Source organism: Pseudochaenichthys georgianus, chromosome 3 (assembly GCF_902827115.2).
Source record: "Pseudochaenichthys georgianus chromosome 3, fPseGeo1.2, whole genome shotgun sequence".
NCBI lineage: Eukaryota > Metazoa > Chordata > Actinopteri > Perciformes > Channichthyidae > Pseudochaenichthys > Pseudochaenichthys georgianus.
The window spans coordinates 3,217,789-3,241,027 of NC_047505.1; the positions used below are offsets into that span (position 1 = coordinate 3,217,789).

Here is a 23,239-nt window from a genome sequence, read left to right on the forward strand (position 1 = left end):
GGTTGTTGGTCGCCTTGGGCGCGAGAAATCGCCAAGCCTCAGACACGCCCAGCTTCAAGATTGTTTGATGCCTGTAGTGTAGACGGGCCGTAACGCGGCGCAGCGCGGCGCAACGCGGCGCAAACGGACCCGGTGGAAACTGGGGGTAAAGCTTAAAAAAAGAAATCACTTAATATGGAGAACGGCCCATTTCACAATTATACATAATTGTATTTATGGATATCAATAAGTAATTTAACTACTTTGTATCCTGCTGGGTTCAATAACATTATACTTTATAAATTGATTTAGCCTATATGTTATTGTATCTAATCATTTTTGATCATTTGTCCCAGGTTGGTGCTGCTGCAGTAGCAACAAAACCAGCAGGGCAACACAAGAGTAAAATCTGAAAACATGAAACATAAAATGAGTGAAAAATTAAGAAATAAAGGCATGGTTGGAGATGTATTGAAGCTAGCTGAACTTTAAAGAGTTGAGCAGTGACAGTGCTGAGGGTGATATAGAGAATGTATATTTAGTTTTGGCTAATGTTATATGTCTTATATATTCCAAAGTTCACCGTGACTCTGGGTCCTGTTAGTGAGGAAACAAGCAGCTGGGCAATGTGCTTTTATTTCCCTTTACCTGCTGGTCTATCTCATTGTCATTGTGAAAAGTATCAGTAGCCTATAGTAGACTATATTGTCAGTGAGTAGGCTTCATAGGATGTTTAATATTTAGTATTATACTGTATAACATGTGTGTCTCTCACTTTGAAACATTTTGAGATGTTTCAGGCGCATGTTAGCCATCACCGCATTAATCGATATTTTGTATTTTATGTTCTTTGTTTTTTTTCTGTAACATGCCACACACCGTTATGTTTATTTCAGCATTCGGTCTACTTTGCTACATTGAATCGGGGGTTCCTACGTCAATTAAGTGTTCGCAGGGGGGAAAGGAAGTGTTGATGTCAGACAGCTTGCTTGAGGCGCGAGCAGCAGTGCGTGTATCAGCTTTCTGCCTCACTAATGGCTGACTAACGGCTCCAGCTGCACCGACCCTGAGGAAACATGCTCCGTCTGAGAGACGTCGTACAGCGGTCTGTTCCCCCTCGGAACTCCCCGCTTAATTCCGGTTTATGGCAGCGGGCTGGATATAAAACGCAGCCCGGGCCTCAGGTTACCGAGCAGCCCGGGCTAAAGCGCTTCAGCACGGCCGAAGCAACCGTGCAGACCGGAGCTGGACACCCATGCCGGATGCGAGAGAAGAGCCTGACCATGGCGAGCCTGAGCCCGCAGGTGAAGGCGGTGGAGTACGCTGTGAGAGGGCCCATCGTCATCAGGGCGGGGGACATCGAGAAGAGGCTGCAGCAGGTCGGCCATAATATGTTACATTACCGTATCTGTGTGTGAGGAGGACGGAATAATGGGAGTCTGGCAAAAATATATTTTATTCAACGCTTCATTATTAAGCTTTAAGTAAAACACACAAAGGGTAATACGCAGGTTAAACGGCGCGCGGAGCAGAGCAGCACAGGACAGGTTGCATCATCCCGGATCCTGGTCCTGTCTGGAGGCAGGCAGGCCGTCCGGCTGGAAGATGCTCTGACCGGCTACAGGTCCACACTGCAGCGATGCAGAGGCGGAAGAAGTATTCAGATCATGTACTTGGGTAAAAGTAGAACTACATGAGTGTAGGAATACTCTGTTACAATTAAAAGTGCTGCATTCGAAATGTTACTCAAGTAAAAGTACAAAAGTATCAGCATCAAAATATACTTACCATACCAAAAGTAAAAGTAGGCTACTCATTGTGCGATGATGGTCTATTTCAGAGTAATATATATGATATGTTTTGAATGTAAGTTATTGATGTATCGATGTGCTTATCACAGTTTGTGGGACACATTTTAATTACTTAATTTACTTCTGGGTAGCATGTCAATTTTATTTTACATGTGTACAAAGAGGAAAGAACACACAAGCACAGACAAGAAAACATAAATACAATTGGGTCACTGAGTCACTTTGGTATCGTTTGTTTAGTTAAAGTCGAGTTGTTTGATTCCAGTCTGTTTCTGTTTTGTATCGTCCTGTCAGATCATTTTGTGTCAATATATTCAAGTAATAGTTCCTCTTGTAAGACCGTACAGTGAACATTGAGAGTGCATTTCAAACAAAAGTCAGAAACGGTTCAATGCCCCGTTTGTTGGTATCCTCAACGCTGGTTGAAGAGGGTCGCTGTACTCCTTAACTTAAGTCTTATTTAAGTGTTGATCATATTGTTTTGACTCCTGCATCCTGAGTCCTGCATCCTGAGTCCTGCAACCTGAGTCCTGCATCCTGAGTCCTGCATCCTGAGTCGCAGTCCTGAGTCGTGGCTGAACCTGTCTCTGCGGTCCTGCCTGACTCTCATCATCCTACTTCCCTGATGGCTCCCACAGGATTGCTGACATCCTCGTGGATTCATCTTCCTATTATACACACATGCATTTCCAAACATCTGGACTACCTATGTTGCAAATGTATTATCTTTTCAGTTTACACACGGCATCTATTGCACGTCTGTCCGTCCTGGGAGAGGGATCCCTCCTCTGTTGCTCTCCCTGAGGTTTCTCCCACAGAGGGTCAAAGGACAGAGGGTCTAAGGACAGAGGGTCTAAGGACAGAGGATCTAAGGACAGAGGGTCTAAGGACAGAGGGGGTCATATTCATATTCTGTACACACTGTGAAGTCCACTGAGACCAATGTAACATGTGTGATATTGGGCTATATAAATACACTTTGATTGATTGATATTGTTTATCATTAATCTGCAAAATAACTTCAGGTAGTACGTAAATGTAATGGAGTAAAAGTACACGATTATCCCCTGAATTGTAGTAGAAGTACAAAGTAGCATAAAATGGAAACACAAGTCCCTCATAATTGTACAGTACTTGAGTAAATCTACTTAGTTACTTCACACCACTGCAGTGATGACGGGGCAGTGTTTGACTTTGTATCAAAAGCATGCTGATGGAGCTTTGTGACCTTTCTTCTTGTCTCTCCAGGGAGGGAAAGAGTCTTTCACTGAGGTCATCAAAGCCAACATCGGGGATGCTCATGCCATGGGTCAGCAGCCAATCACTTTCCTCCGTCAGGTGAGGGGACAGACCTGCCGTGTGTCCTCGTGCTCACACCGTGTCCTTCACTGTATCAGTTGTTACTGTGAGCCCCAGCAGAAGGGCTGAGTGCAGCCGGAGGTGAATGTGTCCTCAGGGCAGGGCGCAGGGTTGATGGTGATATCTGCTGGGTCGTTAGTGGTGGGGCCCACGCGGCAGCTGGGGCTTCAATGACAGACGGTATGGCCGTGCCTCTGATCCCGAGTCTCACAAATGGTAAAACATAAAATAGCGTAAGCATTTGTTTTTGACTTCCCATGACTTTAAATTATTGTTACTCATGACTGTTGTTCAAAAGTACTCTAATACAAGTAGAAGTTCTGACTACACTTCTCTACTCAAGTAAAAGTAAATAAGTATGGGCTTTGAAATGTACTTAAGTAAAAAGTAGCCATGACACCTCCCTCATATCTGGCTGTCCTCAGTGAACAGACCTTCCAGATACAAATCGTCACCGCACCAAACACAGATTCAACTAAAGAAAAGAGTCTGTTTTGAAAATGTGTGAAGTAGAAAGTACAGGTATTTGTGTTTAAAATGTAAGAAGTCAAATTTGTACGAAAAATAAATAGTGGAGTAAGTACTGATACCAGAAAAATGTACTAAAGTACAGTAACAAAGTATTTGTACGTCAATGCTTTTCAGCTCTGTAAATGCATGGTGATTATATGCAGCTGAAGTCAGCTGACTGAGGACCAGGCGCCTGTCCCCTGCACGCAGCATGCGTCTGTCCCCTGCACGCAGCATGCGCCTGTCCCCTGCACGCAGCATGCGTCTGTCCCCTGCACGCAGCATGCGTCTGTCCCCTGCACGCAGCATGCGTCTGTCCCCTGCACGCAGCATGCGTCTGTCCCCTGCACGCAGCATGCATCTGTCCCCTCCACACAGCATGCGTCTGTCCCCTGCACGCAGCATGTGTCTGTCCCCTGCACGCAGCATGTGTCTGTCCCCTGCACTCAGCATGCGTCTGTCCCCTGCACACAGCATGCGTCTGTCCCCTGCACACAGCATGCGTCTGTCCCCTGCACGCAGCATGCATCTGTCCCCCTGCACGCAGCATGCGTCTGTCCCCTGCACGCAGCATGTGTCTGTCCCCTGCACGCAGCATGCATCTGTCCCCCTGCACGCAGCATGCGTCTGTCCCCTGCACGCAGCATGCATCTGTCCCCCTGCACGCAGCATGCGTCTGTCCCCTGCACGCAGCATGTGTCTGTCCCCTGCACGCAGCATGCATCTGTCCCCCTGCACGCAGCATGCGTCAGTCCCCTGCACGCAGCATGCGTCTGTCCCCTGCACGCAGCATGCCTCTGTCCCCTGCACGCAGCATGCGTCTGTCCCCTGCACGCAGCATGCGTCAGTCCCCTGCACACAGCATGCGTCTGTCCCCTGCACTCAGCATGCGTCTGTCCCCTGCACGCAGCATGCGTCTGTCCCCTGCACGCAGCATGCGTCAGTCCCCTGCACGCAGCATGCGTCTGTCCCCTGCACGCAGCATGCGTCAGTCCCCTGCACACAGCATGCGTCTGTCCCCTGCACTCAGCATGCGTCTGTCCCCTGCACACAGCATGCGTCTGTCCCCTGCACGCAGCATGCGTCTGTCCCCTGCACGCAGCATGCGTCTGTCCCCTGCACGCAGCATGCGTCTGTCCCCTGCACGCAGCATGCGTCAGTCCCCTGCACACAGCATGCTTCTGTCCCCTGCACTCAGAATGCGTCTGTCCCCTGCACGCAGCATGCGTCTGTCCCCTGCACGCAGCATGCGTCTGTCCCCTGCACGCAGCATGCGTCTGTCCCCTGCACGCAGCATGCGTCAGTCCCCTGCACGCAGCATGCTTCTGTCCCCTGCACGCAGCATGCTTCTGTCCCCTGCACGCAGCATGCGTCTGTCCCCTGCACGCAGCATGCGTCTGTCCCCTGCACGCAGCATGCGTCAGCAGGAACGGGATTTAGTTCATTGTCTGTCATTTGAAAATTAAATATTGCAATTCATTTTCACATTCCATGTTCCGTTGTGACTCTCAAACTGTTGATGTGCATGTGTCCCATGGTTACCGTGTGATCCCTCTGAGTGAGAACACACTAAGCTAATACTTAGATACTGTCTTCTTGTGTGTGTTTGAAGGTGGTGGCTCTGTGTTGCTACCCTGAGCTGCTGCAGAGTCCCTCCTTCCCTGAAGACGCCAAGCAACGCGCCCAGCGCATCCTGCAGGGCTGTGGAGGACAGAGCCTCGGTGTGTGTGTGTGTGTGTGTGTGTGTGTGTGTGTGTGTGTGTGTGTGTGTGTGTGTGTGTGTGTGTGTGTGTGTGTGTGTGTGTGTGTGTGTGTGTGTGTGTGTGTGTGTGTGTGTGTGTGTGTGTGTGTGTGTGTGTGTGTGTGTGTAAGCAGACATAATCCCAGAGGACATACAGTCCTATTTACCAAGAAGTATTTGAAATCAGAGCAGAATGTAGTCTCTCTAAAACATGACGTGTGTGTGTGTGTGTGTGTGTGTGTGTGTGTGTGTGTGTGTGTGTGTGTGTGTGTGTGTGTGTGTGTGTGTGTGTGTGTGTGTGTGTGTGTGTGTGTGTGTGTGTGTGTGTGTGTGTGTGTGTGTGTGTGTGTGTGTGTGTGTGTGTGTGTGTGTGTGTGTGTGTGTGTGTGTAGGCTCGTACAGTGCCAGTCAGGGGGTGGAGTGCATCCGTCAGCATGTAGCTGAGTTCATCACAGAGAGAGACCAGGGCGTCCCCTCGGACTGGAACAACATCTACCTCACCACAGGGGCCAGTGACGGCATCATGGTATGAGCAGCACTCTGGGGGGGGGGGGGCTTTATGAGTTAATGACAGTTGTCGTCATAGTAATGGCACCTTCAAACCCCTGACCATGTGATTGGTACATGCCTATATAACCCCTGAGCCACAGTTGCCCTTATGATACACACCCCCTTCGCTTTTGTCTGCCTGAACTTGTGTGTGTGTGTGTGTGTGTGTGTGTGTGTGTGTGTGTGTGTGTGTGTGTGTGTGTGTGTGTGTGTGTGTGTGTGTGTGTGTGTTGGAGGCTTTAACATACATGTGTTGTGTTAGCAGCAGTGTGTGAGCCTGACGGTGACATCAGGAGTGTGTGTGTGTGTGTGTGTGTGTGTGTGTGTGTGTGTGTGTGTGTGTGTGTGTGTGTGTGTGTGTGTGTTGGAGGCTTTAACATACATGTGTTGTGTTAGCAGCAGTGTGTGACATCAGGAGTGTGTGTTGCAGAGCATCCTGAAGCTGCTGGTGTCGGGGGAGGGCAGCGGCAGGACGGGGGTGCTGATCCCCATCCCTCAGTACCCGCTGTACTCCGCTGCCCTCTCAGAGCTGGACGCCGTGCACATCCACTACTACCTGGACGAGGACCGCTGCTGGGCCCTGGACATAGAGGAGCTGCAGAGAGCGTATCTGAGCGCCAAGCAGCTCTGCAGCCCCCGGGCACTCTGCATCATCAACCCCGGGAATCCCACCGGTAACACCGCACAGATCTGACCAGAGAGCAGCCACACACTCATAACAAGTACACGTTAACACACATCTGCATCGTCATCTCAGGAGTGAGCCACGTGACAACTGGGTCATCAGATCCGGCTCCAGACCCACATTCCATACATCACATTATAATATTAGTTATCTTGAGTTAAGGATGATTAGTTATATATCAATTACAACATCGAGACATGTTGAAGGGAAATCTTGTCAAATCTAATTTTTGGTGAATAACTCAATAAAGTGGTTATTTCAGATCAATATAAATGATATTATATTTTATAAAGTAAATGCTCTAATACACATTACAGTAAACAATAGAAGGATTTCATGTAGTCAGTCACATTCTGATCATATGATTGGATGACAGCAACCACAAGGACAGTGTATGAATATAGTATGAATAGTTAGTTGATGTGTTCTGACCGCCACGATAGTATAACCCAGCTATAACAAACCTGACTGTAATTATTGTTACATTTCATACATTTGAAGACACGTGGAAGTTAGATAATCCATTTGTGTTCACATTTATACTGCGCTACATATAGTTTTACTATAGTGTGCTCTCATATAGGCTTTGCTTGGAGAGGCTGAGTTTCTGCTAATGACTGGCTCAGAGCCTAAAAGCTGACTCTGAGGGCTGACCTGTATCTGTGTAACATGTCCACTGTGAGTAGCTTCAGCTCTGACAGCAGTTTGTCTCCCTCTGTCCTCAGGCCAGGTGCAGAGTAAAAAGTGTATCGAGGAGGTGCTGCACTTCGCCTATGAGGAGAACCTGTTCGTCATGGCTGATGAGGTAAGTCTGGATGATGAGTGCATAGTACACCTGCTCATGAGAAATCCACTTTTAAGCATATTAAGAAATTGTTATCCATTAATTTGAAATGTCAAAGTGTTCAGAGCCTGTGTTGTTGCTTATGTGCGATGCATATGTGTGTGCAGTATCCAAGATATTTGATTTGAGCCAGTCTGCTGAAATTAGACCCCCCCCTCAGAGTTAGTGGTGTTCACAGTGACCGTGTCCTTGGAGTGCGGTCTGTGTAAAATAACAACCAGGCTTTAGCTACCAACCAGAGTCATGTAATCTGAGTCACCAAGCTGTCTGACCCCTTCCTGTAATTCACATACCATCCACCAAAGGAGCCAGGCTACTGAATTCTTTTCTCACCATATTGACAAGAATTATTTTTAATGATAACACACAGAAAAAAACCCAGTATGTTCCTATAATAATTAGAATCTCTTTTATTACATATACTAGGAATTTGCTGCGAAGGGTGCATACGAAGGCACAGAAAGAAGAATCCTTTTTACATTTTTAAAAGAACGGAGCAAAAAATAGTTCTTTTATAAAAACAAGACTATTGTAACGTATAAAACAAATTAAATGATTATGTTGTGCTTTAAGTGGCTTCTTGGAAATGCTTAGGAATGACAACTAATGCCCTTACGAGAGTGATTGATCTGTCTTTAATCTGTAACTGTGTCCTAAAATATGGATTTATGTAACATTGCACGGTCAGTTGTGGTGCAGCTGACAGCGGCTGAGGGTGGAGCCGAGGGTGGAGCCGAGGGTGGAGCCGAGGGTGGGGCTGAGGGAGCTGATGGTGGAGCTGCAGGTGGAGCTGCGGGTGGAGCTGCGGGTGGAGCTGAGGGTGCAACTGACAGCAGCTACAGGTTGAGGGTGGAGCTGAGGGAGCTGATGGTGGAGCTGCACCTGAGGGTGGAGCAGAGGGTGGGGCTGAGGGTGGGGCTGAGGGTGGAGCTGCAGGTGCAGGTGGAGCTGAGGGTGTAGCTGAGGGTGGGGCTGAGGGTGGAGCTGCAGGTGGAGCTGAGGGTGGAGCTGATGGTGGGGCTGAGGGTGGAGCTGAGGGTGCAGGTGGAGCTGAGGGTGGAGCTGAGGGTGGAGCTGATGGTGGGGCTGAGGGTGGAGCTGAGGGTGGAGCTGATGGTGGAGCTGAGGGTGGAGCTGAGGGTGGAGCTGCAGGTGGAGCTGCAGGTGGAGCTGAGGGTGCAGGTGGGGCTGAGGGTGGAGCTGATGGTGGGGCTGAGGGTGGAGCTGCAGGTGCAGGTGGAGCTGAGGGTGTAGCTGATGGTGGGGCTGAGGGTGGAGCTGATGGTGGGGCTGAGGGTGGAGCTGCAGGTGGAGCTGAGGGTGGAGCTGATGGTGGGGCTGAGGGTGGAGCTGCAGGTGGAGCTGAGGGTGGAGCTGAGGGTGCAGGTGGAGCTGAGGGTGGAGCTGATGGTGGAGCTGCAGGTGGAGCTGCAGGTGGAGCTGAGGGTGGAGCTGATGGTGGAGCTGCAGGTGGAGCTGCAGGTGGAGCTGAGGGTGGAGCTGATGGTGGAGCTGAGGGTGCAGGTGGAGCTGAGGGTGGAGCTGATGGTGGAGCTGAGGGTGCAGGTGGAGCTGAGGGTGGAGCTGATGGTGGAGCTGCAGGTGGAGCTGAGGGTGGAGCTGATGGTGGAGCTGATGGTGGAGCTGATGGTGGGGCTGAGGGTGGAGCTGATGGTGGAGCTGATGGTGGAGCTGCAGGTGGAGCTGATGGTGGAGCTGAGGGTGGAGCTGATGGTGGAGCTGATGGTGGAGCTGATGGTGGGGCTGAGGGTGGAGCTGATGGTGGAGCTGATGGTGGAGCTGCAGGTGGAGCTGATGGTGGAGCTGAGGGTGGAGCTGATGGTGGAGCTGAGGGTGGAGCTGAGGGTGGAGCTGAGGGTGGAGCTGATGGTGGAGCTGAGGGTGGAGCTGAGGGTGGAGCTGAGGGTGGAGCTGATGGTGGAGCTGCAGGTGGAGCTGATGGTGGAGCTGAGGGTGGAGCTGATGGTGGAGCTGAGGGTGGAGCTGATGGTGGAGCTGAGGGTGGAGCTGAGGGTGGAGCTGAGGGTGGAGCTGATGGTGGAGCTGCAGGTGGAGCTGATGGTGGAGCTGAGGGTGGAGCTGATGGTGGAGCTGAGGGTGGAGCTGAGGGTGGAGCTGATGGTGGAGCTGATGGTGGAGCTGCAGGTGGAGCTGATGGTGGAGCTGAGGGTGGAGCTGATGGTGGAGCTGAGGGTGGAGCTGAGGGTGGAGCTGAGGGTGGAGCTGATGGTGGAGCTGAGGGTGGAGCTGATGGTGGAGCTGATGGTGGAGCTGCAGGTGGAGCTGCAGGTGGGGCTGAAGGAGCTGCAGGTGGAGCTCTGGAGTTGAACCTGCGTCTGTCCTCCAGGTGTACCAGGACAACGTGTACTCAGCAGACTGTCACTTCCACTCCTTCAAGAAGGTCCTGTATGAGATGGGCCCTGAGTACTTCAACAACGTGGAGCTGGTGTCCTTCCACTCCACCTCCAAGGGCTACACCGGAGAGTGAGTATCTGACACTGAGCCCCACTCTGGGAACACAAGGAGCAGGTGGTAGTACGTCCACTCTGAAAAGTGAATATGTGTCATGGCGGAGGATGAAGAGGAGAGAAGCTGCTCTGTAGTCGAACGGTGCAGCAGCAGAAACTGACTGTGGCTGAATAGTCTGTGTTTGTATCATTTTATATTTCTTTATTTGGCAGCAGGGCAGTTTTTCAATGTTTTCAAAGGTTACCTTGACAACACATCACCGTATCACACACTAGCCTCGCCCTGTTGCCTTTTATCCATCTCGTTAGGCCTCTTTATATTTGATTGACATTGCTTTATTACCATAAGTAACCACATGCTTTGTATGAGTGATCCATCATCGCTGGAGAGCCAGGAGGACAACCAGCACAGAGACACAAGTACACCACTCAGCAGCAGCAACATTCAGAGTCCACCAGCCAATCGGCTTCTCAGTGTTAGTTATGATAATGTCTGTCTGAAAGACGCGGCCAAACACAAGCTTTTTCTCAAAGGTTATCGGTGACGTCACCATCACTTTTCTCTCATCTTATAAATGTGCTTCTCTTTGTTTGTCCCCCAGGTGTGGCTTCCGCGGGGGCTACATGGAGGTGCTGAACATGGACCCCCGGGTGAAGGAGCAGCTGGTCAAACTGCTGTCTGTACGCCTCTGCCCCCCCGTCCCGGGACAGGCAGCCATGGACGTCATCGTAAACCCCCCCAGAGAGCATGAGCCCTCGTACGCTCAGTTCATCAAGGTGAGTCTTTAGCTGCTTAGTGACAGGCAGCAGCACTGAGAGCACAGAGCGGTCCGTCTAGAGATGACGCGTCCAGAGAAACGGCTCATTGAAACCTACACCTGAGGACGTTGGCGTCATTAGAGACGTCTCTGAGGAGAGTACACGTCTAACCCAAAATCTCATTACCTTTTGAGACTGTATAGTTTACCTCTCGGGTGGACGCGCTCTCAGCGCTGGTCTGGCGGAAACACTGACTGGAACTGTTGAGTCATGATGTGAAACGCTTAACAAGGAAAAAGGGAAACTCAAGCTGCTGCTACACTTTATTTTATTTATCTAAAATTAAGCACTTTTAAGATGCACACATTTTCAAGAGCTATTTTTTTTCTCTATTTTATTTTTAAATGCAGCCAGAGAGGAACATTACACATATCCACAGTATATCTGTGTAGTTCAATGTTCATTGACAATAAATATTGTTGTTTATGAATTGTACTTTCTTTATTTGATTGGCAGTCAGCTGTTGATTACATGCCGACGTTGATAAAGCTGCAGCTACTTCAATATATATCACACTAATTAACTAAACATTTTGAAGCCTTTGCATGGGGACATTTTCTCTAACTGGACCTCGTTGGATTTGAGTTGAATACCCCTGATATATGGTATGGCACAGGCTGACAGGGATCCATCTAACAGAGTTTCCATTGGTCAGTCAGTAGTGTTCCTACACTATGTTGAACCCTGATGTAACAAGAGGCCAATGCTGCAGTCCTCTCCATTACAGGGCTGGATGATAAATAATTAAAGAAGTCATCCTGAGGAAACCCACAAGCTGTTTCAGTTCCAAGGAGCTTAAAGCCTCGTACACACCAAACTGTCACCAAAGAACACGTCCCGACGGAACGTCGTCTCACGTCTTGGCCATGTGTCGCACTGGAACACACCGCAAAGACTTCAGCCGACGGCCAAGAAGCACGTATGAACTGCGCATGCGTGAGTGGCAATACCTCTCCTTACCAGCAGGCGGTGGTAGTGTGTATTCGTCATTCAAAAGAGGCAACAACCGGAAGACAGACTGTGTGATAACCGAGAGAAGAAGAACAGACTGTGTGATATAAACAAACAACAAATAGCGTGCGTTCCAGTTTCCCTCTACAGCGAGAAGCTCACGGGGCTTTCCAGAACCTGAGTCGAGAGCTGGAGTTAAATTAAATCTCAGATTTGCCTTCTTCATAGTTTGTTTGGGTCCCTCACTTCCGTTTCGCTTCTCATGCACTGATTCGCTAGCTGAACAGCCAATCAGAGTGATTTATTTTGCCGACAGCCTTTAGCCGACAGCCTCCCGATTCAACATGTCGAATCGGCGGCGGAAGGTGTCGGCACGGCCGTAAAGACACGACGGAGCAGTACACACCAATCTGAGTAGAGCGACACGACGCTCATCGAAGGCCCGACATCTATCGACGCCGAAAATGGGCTCGGTGTGTAGGGGCCTTAAGCTGTTCCCTTAGTACAGGGATCTCAGCCATATGAACCCTGTTTACATTGATAATACCATTGAAGAAACGGTTTAAAGACGGTAAGATGTTTTACTGAAGCACTGACACTGGCAGCGCCCTCTTCTTCCCATGACTTCCAGCTGGTGTGTGTCCCTGACCAACACACAGTCGTGTGTTCTGGCCTCAGCCTTGTGTATTATGGGTTGTGTTTTCCAGGAGAAGAGCTCGGTCCTGGACGTCCTGGCTCAGAAGGCCCGGTTGACGGCGCAGATCCTGAACTCTGTTCCTGGGATTAAATGCAACCCGGTCCAAGGAGCCATGTACGCCTTCCCTCGGATATTCATTCCCCCCCGAGCCATTCAGGAAGCCAAGGTCAGTAACAGCATGTACTTTAATATGCAAAAACACACCACAACAACACAAACTATCCACACACTGCCTTTCCAATGCAGGGACACAAACATATTTGGTTCATATTTGTGTACAACAATATTGTGTTCAATAGGGAAGTTGTTCATTCAGGTATGTGTTATTCACATAACAAAGCAGCAAAGATGATTTCTATAGGAAGTTAGCTTCACAAAGGCTCCCTGAACAAAAAGCAATGGGAGTTTTCCATCGGGTTTGGAACATTGCAGAAAATATAATCTGAGGCAAACAAATGTTTATAATACTTAAATGTTTTGTTCAGCAGGATAATCTCCACGAATTATTGTTTTTTGAAGCATAAATACAATGGGCAGAAGTCAAAAGCTAAAGTTGGGCTATAAAGGAACTACAGCACGGTCACATGACTTCACCAGCGCTAAGCTAAAGGCAGGTAATGTTGGGCGTGATGACGTTTAGGCGTCTGATTTAGTTAGCAGACGCCGTGTTTAGATCCACCAGTGGGACGTATTTACTGACGTACTTTATGTCGTAGAAAAAACGTGAAATCTCTTCAGTTTGTCGTACAATTCTAACTCATTTCCATATTTAATGATTCTGTCCTGCACTTCTCTATAAATAGGAAATTATCTTGAGAGTGTATCCCAGCATGCATTGAGAAGCAGGAAGTGGATGTTCCTGAACATGTTTCCAGTCTGATGCCTGAAGCTGAGCAGATGTGTGTGTGTGTGTGTGTGTGTGTGTGTGTGTGTGTGTGTGTGTGTGTGTGTGTGTGTGTGTGTGTGTGTGTGTGTGTGTGTGTGTGTGTGTGTGTGTGTGTGTGTGTGTGTGTGTGTGTGTGTGTGTGTGTGTGTGTGTGTGTGTGTGTGTGTGTGTGTGTGTGTGTGTGTGTGTGTGTGTAGGCCCGCTCCATGGCTCCTGACATGCTGTACTGTCTGAAGCTGCTGGAGGAGACAGGGATCTGCGTGGTTCCAGGAAGTGGCTTCGGCCAGAGGGAGGGGACGTATCACTTCAGGTTGAACAGGAAGCCTTCCTTCATCTTTTATTCATACTGTTAACAAGATGGCATCATGACCAATAGGATCATTACATAAAGACATTTTTTTAAAGTGTCAAGCAACTAATCTGTCTTGGTTTCCAAACTTGATTGTGATTTAAAAAATGAGGCTGCATAAGAAATAAACCCATTATGTTTTACTACTGCACCGCCCTAAAGAAGATAGACATTCAAATGCATCCGCCTATCCTCTCAAAAGAGGTGGCACTGAAAGCCTGCTCACCACCAGTCAGCACAGCTCAGTGGCAGATCACAGTGTTGAGGTCTGAATAAACTGACCAGAGGCGCGGGAAGGTATTTTGAGTGGGGGTGCTGTCCGATGTGCTAATTATTGCGCACGGGGGGGGGGGGGGGGGTTTGACGTTGACATACACCGAGCAAAACCACCCACACAGTGGCATAACAATGGACTCCGGTGCACGCTATTACGCACAAAACAAAAGCACGCACAAAAGTGCGCGCACACACACACACACACACATACTGGTCAATATCATGTTTGTGGTATTTGAATTATTATGTTATGGTTATTGCTGCTGCCGCCATACAGAATCTGTGTAATATGTAGCCAGGAATTAGCAATGCCTTGATAGCCTACTTCAATGACTGTACATTTCACATTGTTGCTAAAATAATATTTGACATCTTTATAGTGACAGATTCTGCACGGCGGCAGCAAATAACCAACAATGATTAATAATGCATGTCTTATCTATTTGAAATGTGCACTTCCGTTCAGGGGTGTTGTCGATGAATCTTTTCATCAGTGGCTGGATGTCCATCCGATCAAGAATGTCACTGTGTTACGCATTACGGCCAGGTGTGTCAGTCGTCTCTGTGTCATGTTGCTCCGAAGCCAGGTTCTGAGGCGGCGAAGTGTGGAGAAGGAACGCTCAGAGGAAGCAGCAGAGACAGGTAGACATAGACAAAGTTCGATCAACTTTCCCACTTCTGTCAGGAGCTCCCTGGTTTGAGGCTGCAACGTCTTGAGCTGTCTCGAGTCCTTTTGTCTTGGAGAGGTTACCCAGCAATGTGAGCTGCATATGTAGACGAGATGTGTCGAACTGATCGGGGACCTGTGCAGCAGTGATCTCCCTCATGCCTGAGTATTCTCCGTTTGCGGTTGTCACAAGATCCAAGGCCTCATAGAACTCACACTGCTGCTCTCCTCCATCAGTCACAATGTATATGTGGAATGGCCCTTGTGCGTACGGCCCACCGAGTCGGGCATAATGACAGCAAGTTGCAAAGCGCCTCATCATCACCAAACATGGACTGGAACAGCATCTTGCGCTTTGATGACTCCCCGACCACCACTGAGACACTCCGTACAAAGTGTAATGTGTCTGCAACAACACGAACTTCCCTCACCACTTCTTGTAATACCAGATCAAGTGCATGGTTACTACAGTGCACGTATAGTGCAGATGGACACTGCCCTTTCAGTTTGGCTTGCACGGCCGAGTTGCGGCCTGACGTTCGCAGCACCATCGGAGAAAAATCCCCTGAGACGCTCCAGTGGGAAATTCAAGTGCAGAAAAACATCCTTTATGCAAGAAAAAAGTGTGTCTCCAGTTGAATCAGGTGCACTGTCAAACGCAAGGAAAACATTCACTGCCTCAAGTTTTGAATCCACGTATTGCAAAGTAATGGAAAATTGCTTTGGACAGAATGGACAGACGCGTTGGAAACCGTTTTTGAAGCTGTCGAAGCTGTAGTGTGGACGGGCCGTTAGAGTCCAATCATACAACAGCATGGTGAGATGAGACACACCCATGAACTATCCAAGCTTGAGAATAGGGGCCCAGACACTAAATAGAAAATATATTTCATTAACATTAATAAAATGAAGAGAGAGCATGTGAAAACATGGAATCTAAAAAACAGCTAACACTAAAAATGTACAAATGAAAAACACTTCAAAGAGTGTAGTCCTCGGATATGTGAAGCTTTGACATATTTGAATAACTGCTCCCTTGCTCTCTTTTTGAAGAAAGACTGATAAAAAACATGTTATTGTGTTAATATTCCTCTGCACACCACACCACATGTCTGCTGCGTTATGCTCTGCAGTGTGATGATTATTGTATGTATTTCATTGTCATAAATGCTGGTTAGAGTGAGAAAGATTGAGGGTGTAAAATATGTGTTTGTGTGTCTTTGTTCGTTAGAATGACCATCCTGCCGAGCCCAGAGAAGCTCACGGTCCTCCTCGGGAAGCTGAAGGAGTTCCACCTGCGGTTCCTGGAGGAGTATTCCCGGGAGGGGGCTCAGAGCAGCAGCCTTCACAGAGAGGAGGGGGCTCAGAGCAGCAGCCTTCACAGAGAGGAGGGGGCTCAGAGCAGCAGCCTTCACAGAGAGGAGGGGGCTCAGAGCAGCAGCCTTCACAGAGAGGAGGGGGCTCAGAGCAGCAGCCTTCACAGAGAGGAGGGGGCTCAGAGCAGCAGGCTTCACAGAGAGGAGGGGGCTCAGAGCAGCAGCCTTCACAGAGAGGAGGGGGCTCAGAGCAGCAGCCTTCACAGAGAGGAGGGGGCTCAGAGCAGCAGCCTTCACAGAGAGGAGGGGGCTCAGAGCAGCAGCCTTCACAGAGAGGAGGGGGCTCAGAGCAGCAGCCTTCACAGAGAGGAGGGGGCTCAGAGCAGCAGCCTTCACAGAGAGGAGGGGGCTCAGAGCAGCAGCCTTCACAGAGAGGAGGGGGCTCAGAGCAGCAGCCTTCACAGAGAGGAGGGGGCTCAGAGCAGCAGCCTTCACAGAGAGGAGGGGGCTCAGAGCAGCAGGCTTCACAGAGAGGAGGGGGCTCAGAGCAGCAGCCTTCACAGAGAGGAGGGGGCTCAGAGCAGCAGGCTTCACAGAGAGGAGGGGGCTCACTGAGGCTCAGGCTGAGAGTGTCACCTTATTAGTGCTTTGGGTTTGAACCTGTGTTACAGAAATACTGTGCCTTCTCCTCCTCATTGCCACATGGTCCTCTACCAGATAAAGACAACGCAGAGCAGTGACTGATCTCCCAGAGTGCATCATGCTCTCAGTGCTTTCTCCCATCACACTCATCTAATGATGCTGAGCCGAGCACCTCAAACATCAGGTTATGGAATGCTATGCGAATGAGGAGTTTATGCCTCTATTAAAGTGCAGCTTCAATGTTTTTCAAAAGTAATTGATTGTTTTATTGTTTGTTTTGCTATTGTCCTATAATATTAAAGGCTTTGTTTACTCTAATCGTGTCTGTCACTGTTAGTAGAGTTCAGTTTATGGAGATACAGAAGTAAGAAACTCAATGAAAAAAGGAAAACTGAGCAATCTGGTGCCACTAAATGTTTTTAAAGCTCGGTTGGATGCTACTCAATCGGAAGCTGTTGGTAGGGTGCTGGGGGGTCACTGCAACACAAAGTCATATGGTGGGGGGGTTTAGCTCCCATAGCTCGCTATGGGGAAGCAGGAGCACAGATGCAGATGGGGCAGTAGTTGAGGAATTTATAGATGACCCCGTGCTAGTGTGCATTAACACTGGAGAAGGAACACGATATAATTGCACGAAGAATATAGAAAGAGTACTCGACATTTGTATCTAGTGCTTCAGCAGGTATAAGTACATGGAATGTGGTGAAGCATACTACAGTGGGCAGCGATCATTATCCGGTATGACTAAAGTTGGGACCAACATAAGGTCTGAAAAGGAAAAGAAAAGTCCTAGATGGAAACTGGGAAAGGCTGATTGGGATGCCTTCCAAGCTGTAAGTACGAATAGATGTAAAACACTTCAAGAGGAAAATGATGATGATATAAATAAATGAAATGATGAGCTGGTTAAGGTTATCATTCATTCAGCTAAAGACACAATTCCAGAAAGTGCAGGGGTGAGGCGCACCAAGAGTGTACCCTGGTGGAATGGTGAATGTAGTAAATCCATTAAAGACAGGAATAAAGCATTCAGGCAACTCAAACAACTCCATTCTCAGGTAGCTTTGAATCAGGGTAAAAGGGCCCAGGCTCTAGTGAGGAGAACAATAAGAACGCAAAAACGCACTTTTTGGAGGCAATATTGTAATAGTATTGGAAGAGAGGTACAGCTTGCAGATGTTTGGGGCATGATTAGGAGAATGGGGGGAAGTCGAAGGAACTATGAGTTGCCAGTTTTGAGCAGAGGGGACAAAATGGCTGTCTCAAATTTAGGAAAGGCGGAACTTCTAGCTCAAACATTTAGGAAAGTTCATAGTTCAGATAACCTTACAGAGGAAGCCAGGCAGTGCAGACATAATACACTAATGGAAAACCAGAGAATATTGGACAGAGTAGAAGTGTTAGTTAGGAGATAAGTTGGACCTGCATCTTAGTATGTTTGAGTTGAGAAGAGCAAACCTGCTCGCCAAACAACCCAGTCTCACGGCATTTCGTGTTCACCAACACGATTTTTAATCTATTGATTCGTGTTCACCAACACGATTTGCCCCTTTTTTTCGTATTGCACAGCACGATTTTAAAAGCAATGTATTTCTACTGGGAACGTGTTTCGTGCCTGCAAGCTGCAGCACGTCTTTTTCTCCGGTCGGGTCGTGGAAGACCGGAAGCTGTGTGGTTCATAAAAACATGTTCTTACTCAATATCAAGCCACAGTTATTGCTTTTATTTTAATCGTATAATTTCGGACTTTTGTTGCCGTCTGTGAGGAAAATAAATGGGGCTCAGAGCCTCAGGATACTGAAATCTGTATTTTTTAAATCTTTTTGTTATTCTTTTCAAAATAACACACTGTTATTTACTCACCAATAACACACAATTATCCTTGCTTTTATTTATTGGTTTAATTCCATAATCTCGGGCTTTTTTGGCGTCCGTCAGGAACTGAATTTCAAAATAAATATAACCGGAAACAGACAGGCATTTCGAGCGATTACCCAAGATCCTCAGCTATGGTTTTAAGCTCGCTGATTGGATGTGTTAGCCGCAATGCATGCTGGGATTTGGTGTTTATATTATATGAAATCCGGAAAACATTTTAAAAGTATAAAATAATACTTAATTCCGAGTGCTCTTGCTTTTCTCTTTGAAAGTCATCACATAACGGCATTGTAATACACGGTTCGGCTGCATTACATATTACAGATCTGCCGTAGTTCTTTATTTATAGCGCCCTGATGAGAAGACCTTTGGAAAAACTGGAAGGAATGTCGCCGAAACTGAATACTTGACGTGGATCATAAATATATCAACAATTAAACAACATCTTCAATTTCTCTTCACACAATACGTCTCCTTGCAGTATCAACACTAATTCGGCTGACTTTTACATTTGATCTAATTCATAGATAGGTTATATTTACACCATAACGGTGCACAGCTGATAGAAAAGGACTGTAGTTTTTAAAGATATTACTGATTTTCTTTGAATGTAAGAATGTAAATACTGAGTCTGAAATAGTATAGCAATATGCTGTAAAATGATGTGAAAGAATGCATAAAACTATACATCTTCAGATGTTGTACATACACACTAATAATACAAAGTTATTATGGCTGTGTGCACCTTGTGTGCACCTCCTAGTGGTTAAAGCACGTTATTTAATTATTGTTTTTATGTGTTATATTTGATTAAAAAAATATTAAGAGTACATACTTTCATAGGGGGAAAGTATAAATATAGAAATATAGAATATAAAAAATCAAGAAGATACTATAAGTGATCTCTACAATAAAACAGTTTAGTGCAGGATGTACACAGATATTAATAGGAGGAGGTGCAAAACAGAAAAACGGATTAACCTTTATTTAAATATTAAATATTAAATATTAAGCCTGACAAAGTAATTAACGTCTAATATATTGCTTTCCTGCAATGTTAACTATGTTGAAGCACTTATTTTAACTGATATTATACACATTAATTATACTCTTATGTATGTAGATAGAATAAGAAATGTGCAGAATATGACAGTTTAATGGTGGAGGTACACACATATTGATAGATGTCTTGTAATGCACTGTTGAGGAACCTGTGACCCAAGTTTTTCATTCATTGCATAACTACACCGTAGATGTGTATGATATGTCAATAAACCTTTGAAAATCTTGAAAGGGATGTGAAAAATAGCCATAATATACAGTCTTTAATTAACTATTAGTAGAGAATAACGAGTAATGAATATACTTTATTACTTGTTTCCATTCATGTCAATTGCAGATACATGTTTAGTCTTCTCAAGCACCAACTATCAAATATCTCTCCTGATTGTTGGCACTTGACAATCACCTTACCTGAATTTTACTCAGGTGTAACTAAAGTCTGATTTAAGGGTTGTTTATATTCCACATGATTAATCAGAATCTGCAAAGTAACTCAAATAAATGCAGTGGAGTAAAAATACCAGGTTAACCTCTGAATTGTAGTGGAGTAGAATTACAAAGTAGCAATGAGCTGTCATGTGGGTATATGGCATTAATATAATGCTGCGCATTATGGACACAAGTGATTTTCACCCATTTATTAATTATATGTTTTACATTTGATAACACCAATGTGTTTAATACTGGCAACTTCTAATTGTGGGAAAAACGAAAACGTTCAGTAGAGACGTCCCATAGAACATTTTGCGAAACACAATAGCCAGCATGTGTAGTTCTGGGGGGGCGTTCGATTCCAGTTTTGGATAGTCTGGCGTGGTTTTCCATTTCACACAGCTGTTTGACGCTCTGCGTAACTTTACGGGAACTGTAGTCCTAAACAATAGCTGGGGATTATGGGTAGTGTAGTGTCTTCGGCCATCCAAAACTCAGAAATGTTGACAATCGCAATGATGCTCGAAATGTCCCTTATAGGCCTACGTCTGTTTCCGGTTATTTTTATTTTGAAATTCAGTTCCTGACGGACACCAAAAAAGCCCGAGATTATGGAATTAAACCAATAAATAAAAGCAAGGATAATTGTGTGTTATTGGTGAGTAAATAACAGTGTGTTATTTTGAAAAGAATAACAAATTAGAAGGAACAAAATATTTAAAAATACAGATTTCAGTATCCTGAGGCTCTGAGCCCCATTTATTTTCCTCACAGACGGCAACAAAAGTCCGAAATTATACGATTTAAAATAAAAGCAATAATTGTGGCTTGATATTGAGTAAGAACATGTTTTTATGAACCACACAGCTTCTGGTCTTCCACGACCCGACCGGAGAAAAAGACGTGCTGCAGCCTGCAGGCACGAAACACGTTACCAGTAGAAATACATTGCTTTTAAAATCGTGCTGTGCAACACGAAAAAAAGGGGCAAATCGTGATGGTGAACACGAATCAATAGATTAAAAATCGTGTTGGTGAACACGAAATGCCGTGAGACTGGGTTGCGCCAAACCACTCCTGGGAAAGATGGTGTTTGTTACAAAATGCTGGAACACATGACAGATAACACTCTAGTCATTGTGTTAAGGTTGTTTAATAGGGTGTGGGATTCTGGCCAACTTCCTTCAGTGTGGAAACAAGCGATAATAGTGCCCATCCTGAAGCCAGGGAAAGACCCTTCAGACCCATCTAGCTACAGGCCTGTTGCCCTGACATCTCATTTGTGCAAAATCATGGAGAGAATGGTTACAGAAAGGTTAACGTATATCTTAGAAAGTAACGCTCTGTTGTCCCCATATCAAAGTGGGTTCCAGAGGGGTCGGAACACAATGGATTCTATATTGTGCTGAGAATCAGACATCAGGAAAGCACAGACCAACAAGGAAGTAGTGACTGCAGTCTTCTTTGATGTTGAAAAGGCTTATGACATGCTCTGGAAGGAAGGACTACTAATCAAGTTCTAATCATTGGGAAATGGTGGTAAAGCATATAATTGGGTTATGAATGTTTTACTGGACAGGAAAATACAAGTAAGAGTAGGTGCAGAATATTCAAGTGTTTATGCTGTGGAAAATGGTACTCCGCAAGGCAGTGTGTGCAGTCCGTTGCTGTTCAATATAACATGACATTTTTAATCAAGTTCATCCAAGGGTGGGGAAATCTTTGTATGCAGATGATGGGGCTTTCTGGGCCAAAGGCTGCAATGTAGCACATGTTGGAAAGACAATACAAGCTGCAATAGTTGAAGTGGAGAAATGGACAAATAAACGGGGATTCAAACTGTCAGTAGCTAAGACGCAGGTCATTTGTTTTACAAAACGCCATAACATTGCTCCTATATCGTTAAAATTGTAAGAGCAACCTCTTGAACAGGTTAATACAATAAGATGTCTTGGTGTTTGGTTTGACGGAAAGCTAACATGGAGCAGTCATATAGGAAAGGTTCAAAATAAATGTAAAAAGGTCAACAGTGTACTTCGGTGTTTGGCGGGACAGGAGTGGGGAGCGAGTAGGTCATCACTTCTGAATGTATATTGGGCACTCGTGAGACCTGTATTCGATGATGGGTGTGTAGCGTTCATGGCAGCAGCAGAATCAAACCTTAAAAAGCTGGATGTCCTACAAGCTCAGGCCCTGAGGATATGCAGTGGAGCTTTTAAAACATCTCCAGTGTCAGCAATGCAGGTGGAAATGGGAGAAATGCCTTGAAGGATAAGAAGAGTGAAGTTAATGTTGCATACTGGGTAAACCTTCAGGGGCACAGTGATAGTCATCCTGCGAAAAGTATCTTGAAAGACTGCTGGGAGCACGATGAGTCACATTTAACAAGTGTTGGATGGATTGGCGATGTTAAAGCAGCAAGTAGAGGTTTGAATCAAATACAGTATTGCCCCCACAGCTCCGATCTCGTCCATTCCACCCTGGTTGTTCCCATTGCCAAAGACCTCAATATACGAGAGGAGTTCAAGGAAAAGAAAGAACTACCAGTATGGCGCATAGTCCAGAATCACTTTGCAAGATATCACTCAGACTCAACAATCATATTTACAGATGGCTCCAACGATCCAGAGACAGGGCGTGCAGGGGCAGCAGCTTATATCCCAGTGAGTAATACACATATAGAGAAAAGGGTAACAGACCATGTGTCAGTGTACACCACAGAGTTGTTGGCATTGAAATGGATAGAGGAGAAAGAAATACGTAACAGTATAATTGCATCTGACAGCTTTTCAGCATTATCGAGTATACGATCAGGCAGATCTTCATCTAGAATGGACATAAGAAATGAAATATTTCTAATTTTGTATAAAATGCAAACAAAGGCATAGCAACTCGTTTCCTCTGGTTCCTGCTCATGTTGGTGTGGAGGCTCAACAGGTGGATATTCTGGCCAAACAAACACTCAGAAGTATGAACATAGACATAGAAGTTCCACTCAGCACAACACACTCTCACTCCCTAAGCGTCCAATAGCGACGTTTGGTCAGTGTCCGTGGCGTCCAATTGTGACGCTCCTAGGCTCCTTCAGCGTCATAAAGGGACGCAAATAGCTTTCAACTGATTGCAATGTATTCCCATCTGCGTCGGGATGTGACGCTCATGGAAGCACGGCATTCGTTTATTTCGGCTGCCCTTAAAGGCAATGTGAGCGTCCATTCCCATTGGATAACGGAGAATTGTACACTGTTGTAACTGTTGAGGATGTGTTACGGCTTTGCAGGAAATATAGTACTCAGA

At 46.5% G+C, this 23,239-nt stretch overlaps 1 protein-coding gene across 1 annotated transcript; it reads left to right on the forward strand.

Annotated features, from left to right (window-relative positions):
• The first annotated feature begins 918 nt into the window (after positions 1-918).
• gpt2 (glutamic pyruvate transaminase (alanine aminotransferase) 2) lies at positions 919-16,888 on the forward strand. The gene is made up of 11 exons (XM_034109170.2): positions 919-1,358; positions 3,039-3,128; positions 5,272-5,380; positions 5,793-5,926; positions 6,380-6,623; positions 7,360-7,439; positions 9,847-9,983; positions 10,570-10,744; positions 12,445-12,600; positions 13,518-13,630; positions 15,844-16,888. Exons 1-11 carry the CDS (start codon positions 1,056-1,058, stop codon positions 16,541-16,543), a joined length of 2,241 nt encoding a protein of 746 aa, XP_033965061.1. The 5' UTR covers positions 919-1,055; the 3' UTR covers positions 16,544-16,888.
• The last annotated feature ends 6,351 nt before the right edge of the window (positions 16,889-23,239 follow it).

Bases quoted from the DNA above. Each gene is read 5' to 3' on its own strand.
- gpt2 (XM_034109170.2), top strand. From the start codon at position 1,056: ATGCTCCGTCTGAGAGACGTCGTACAGCGGTCTGTTCCCCCTCGGAAC. The intron at 5,381-5,792 runs GTGTGTGTGTGT...GTGTGTGTGTAG, and splicing joins CTGTGGAGGACAGAGCCTCG to GCTCGTACAGTGCCAGTCAG. The intron at 6,624-7,359 runs GTAACACCGCAC...CTCTGTCCTCAG, and splicing joins CAACCCCGGGAATCCCACCG to GCCAGGTGCAGAGTAAAAAG.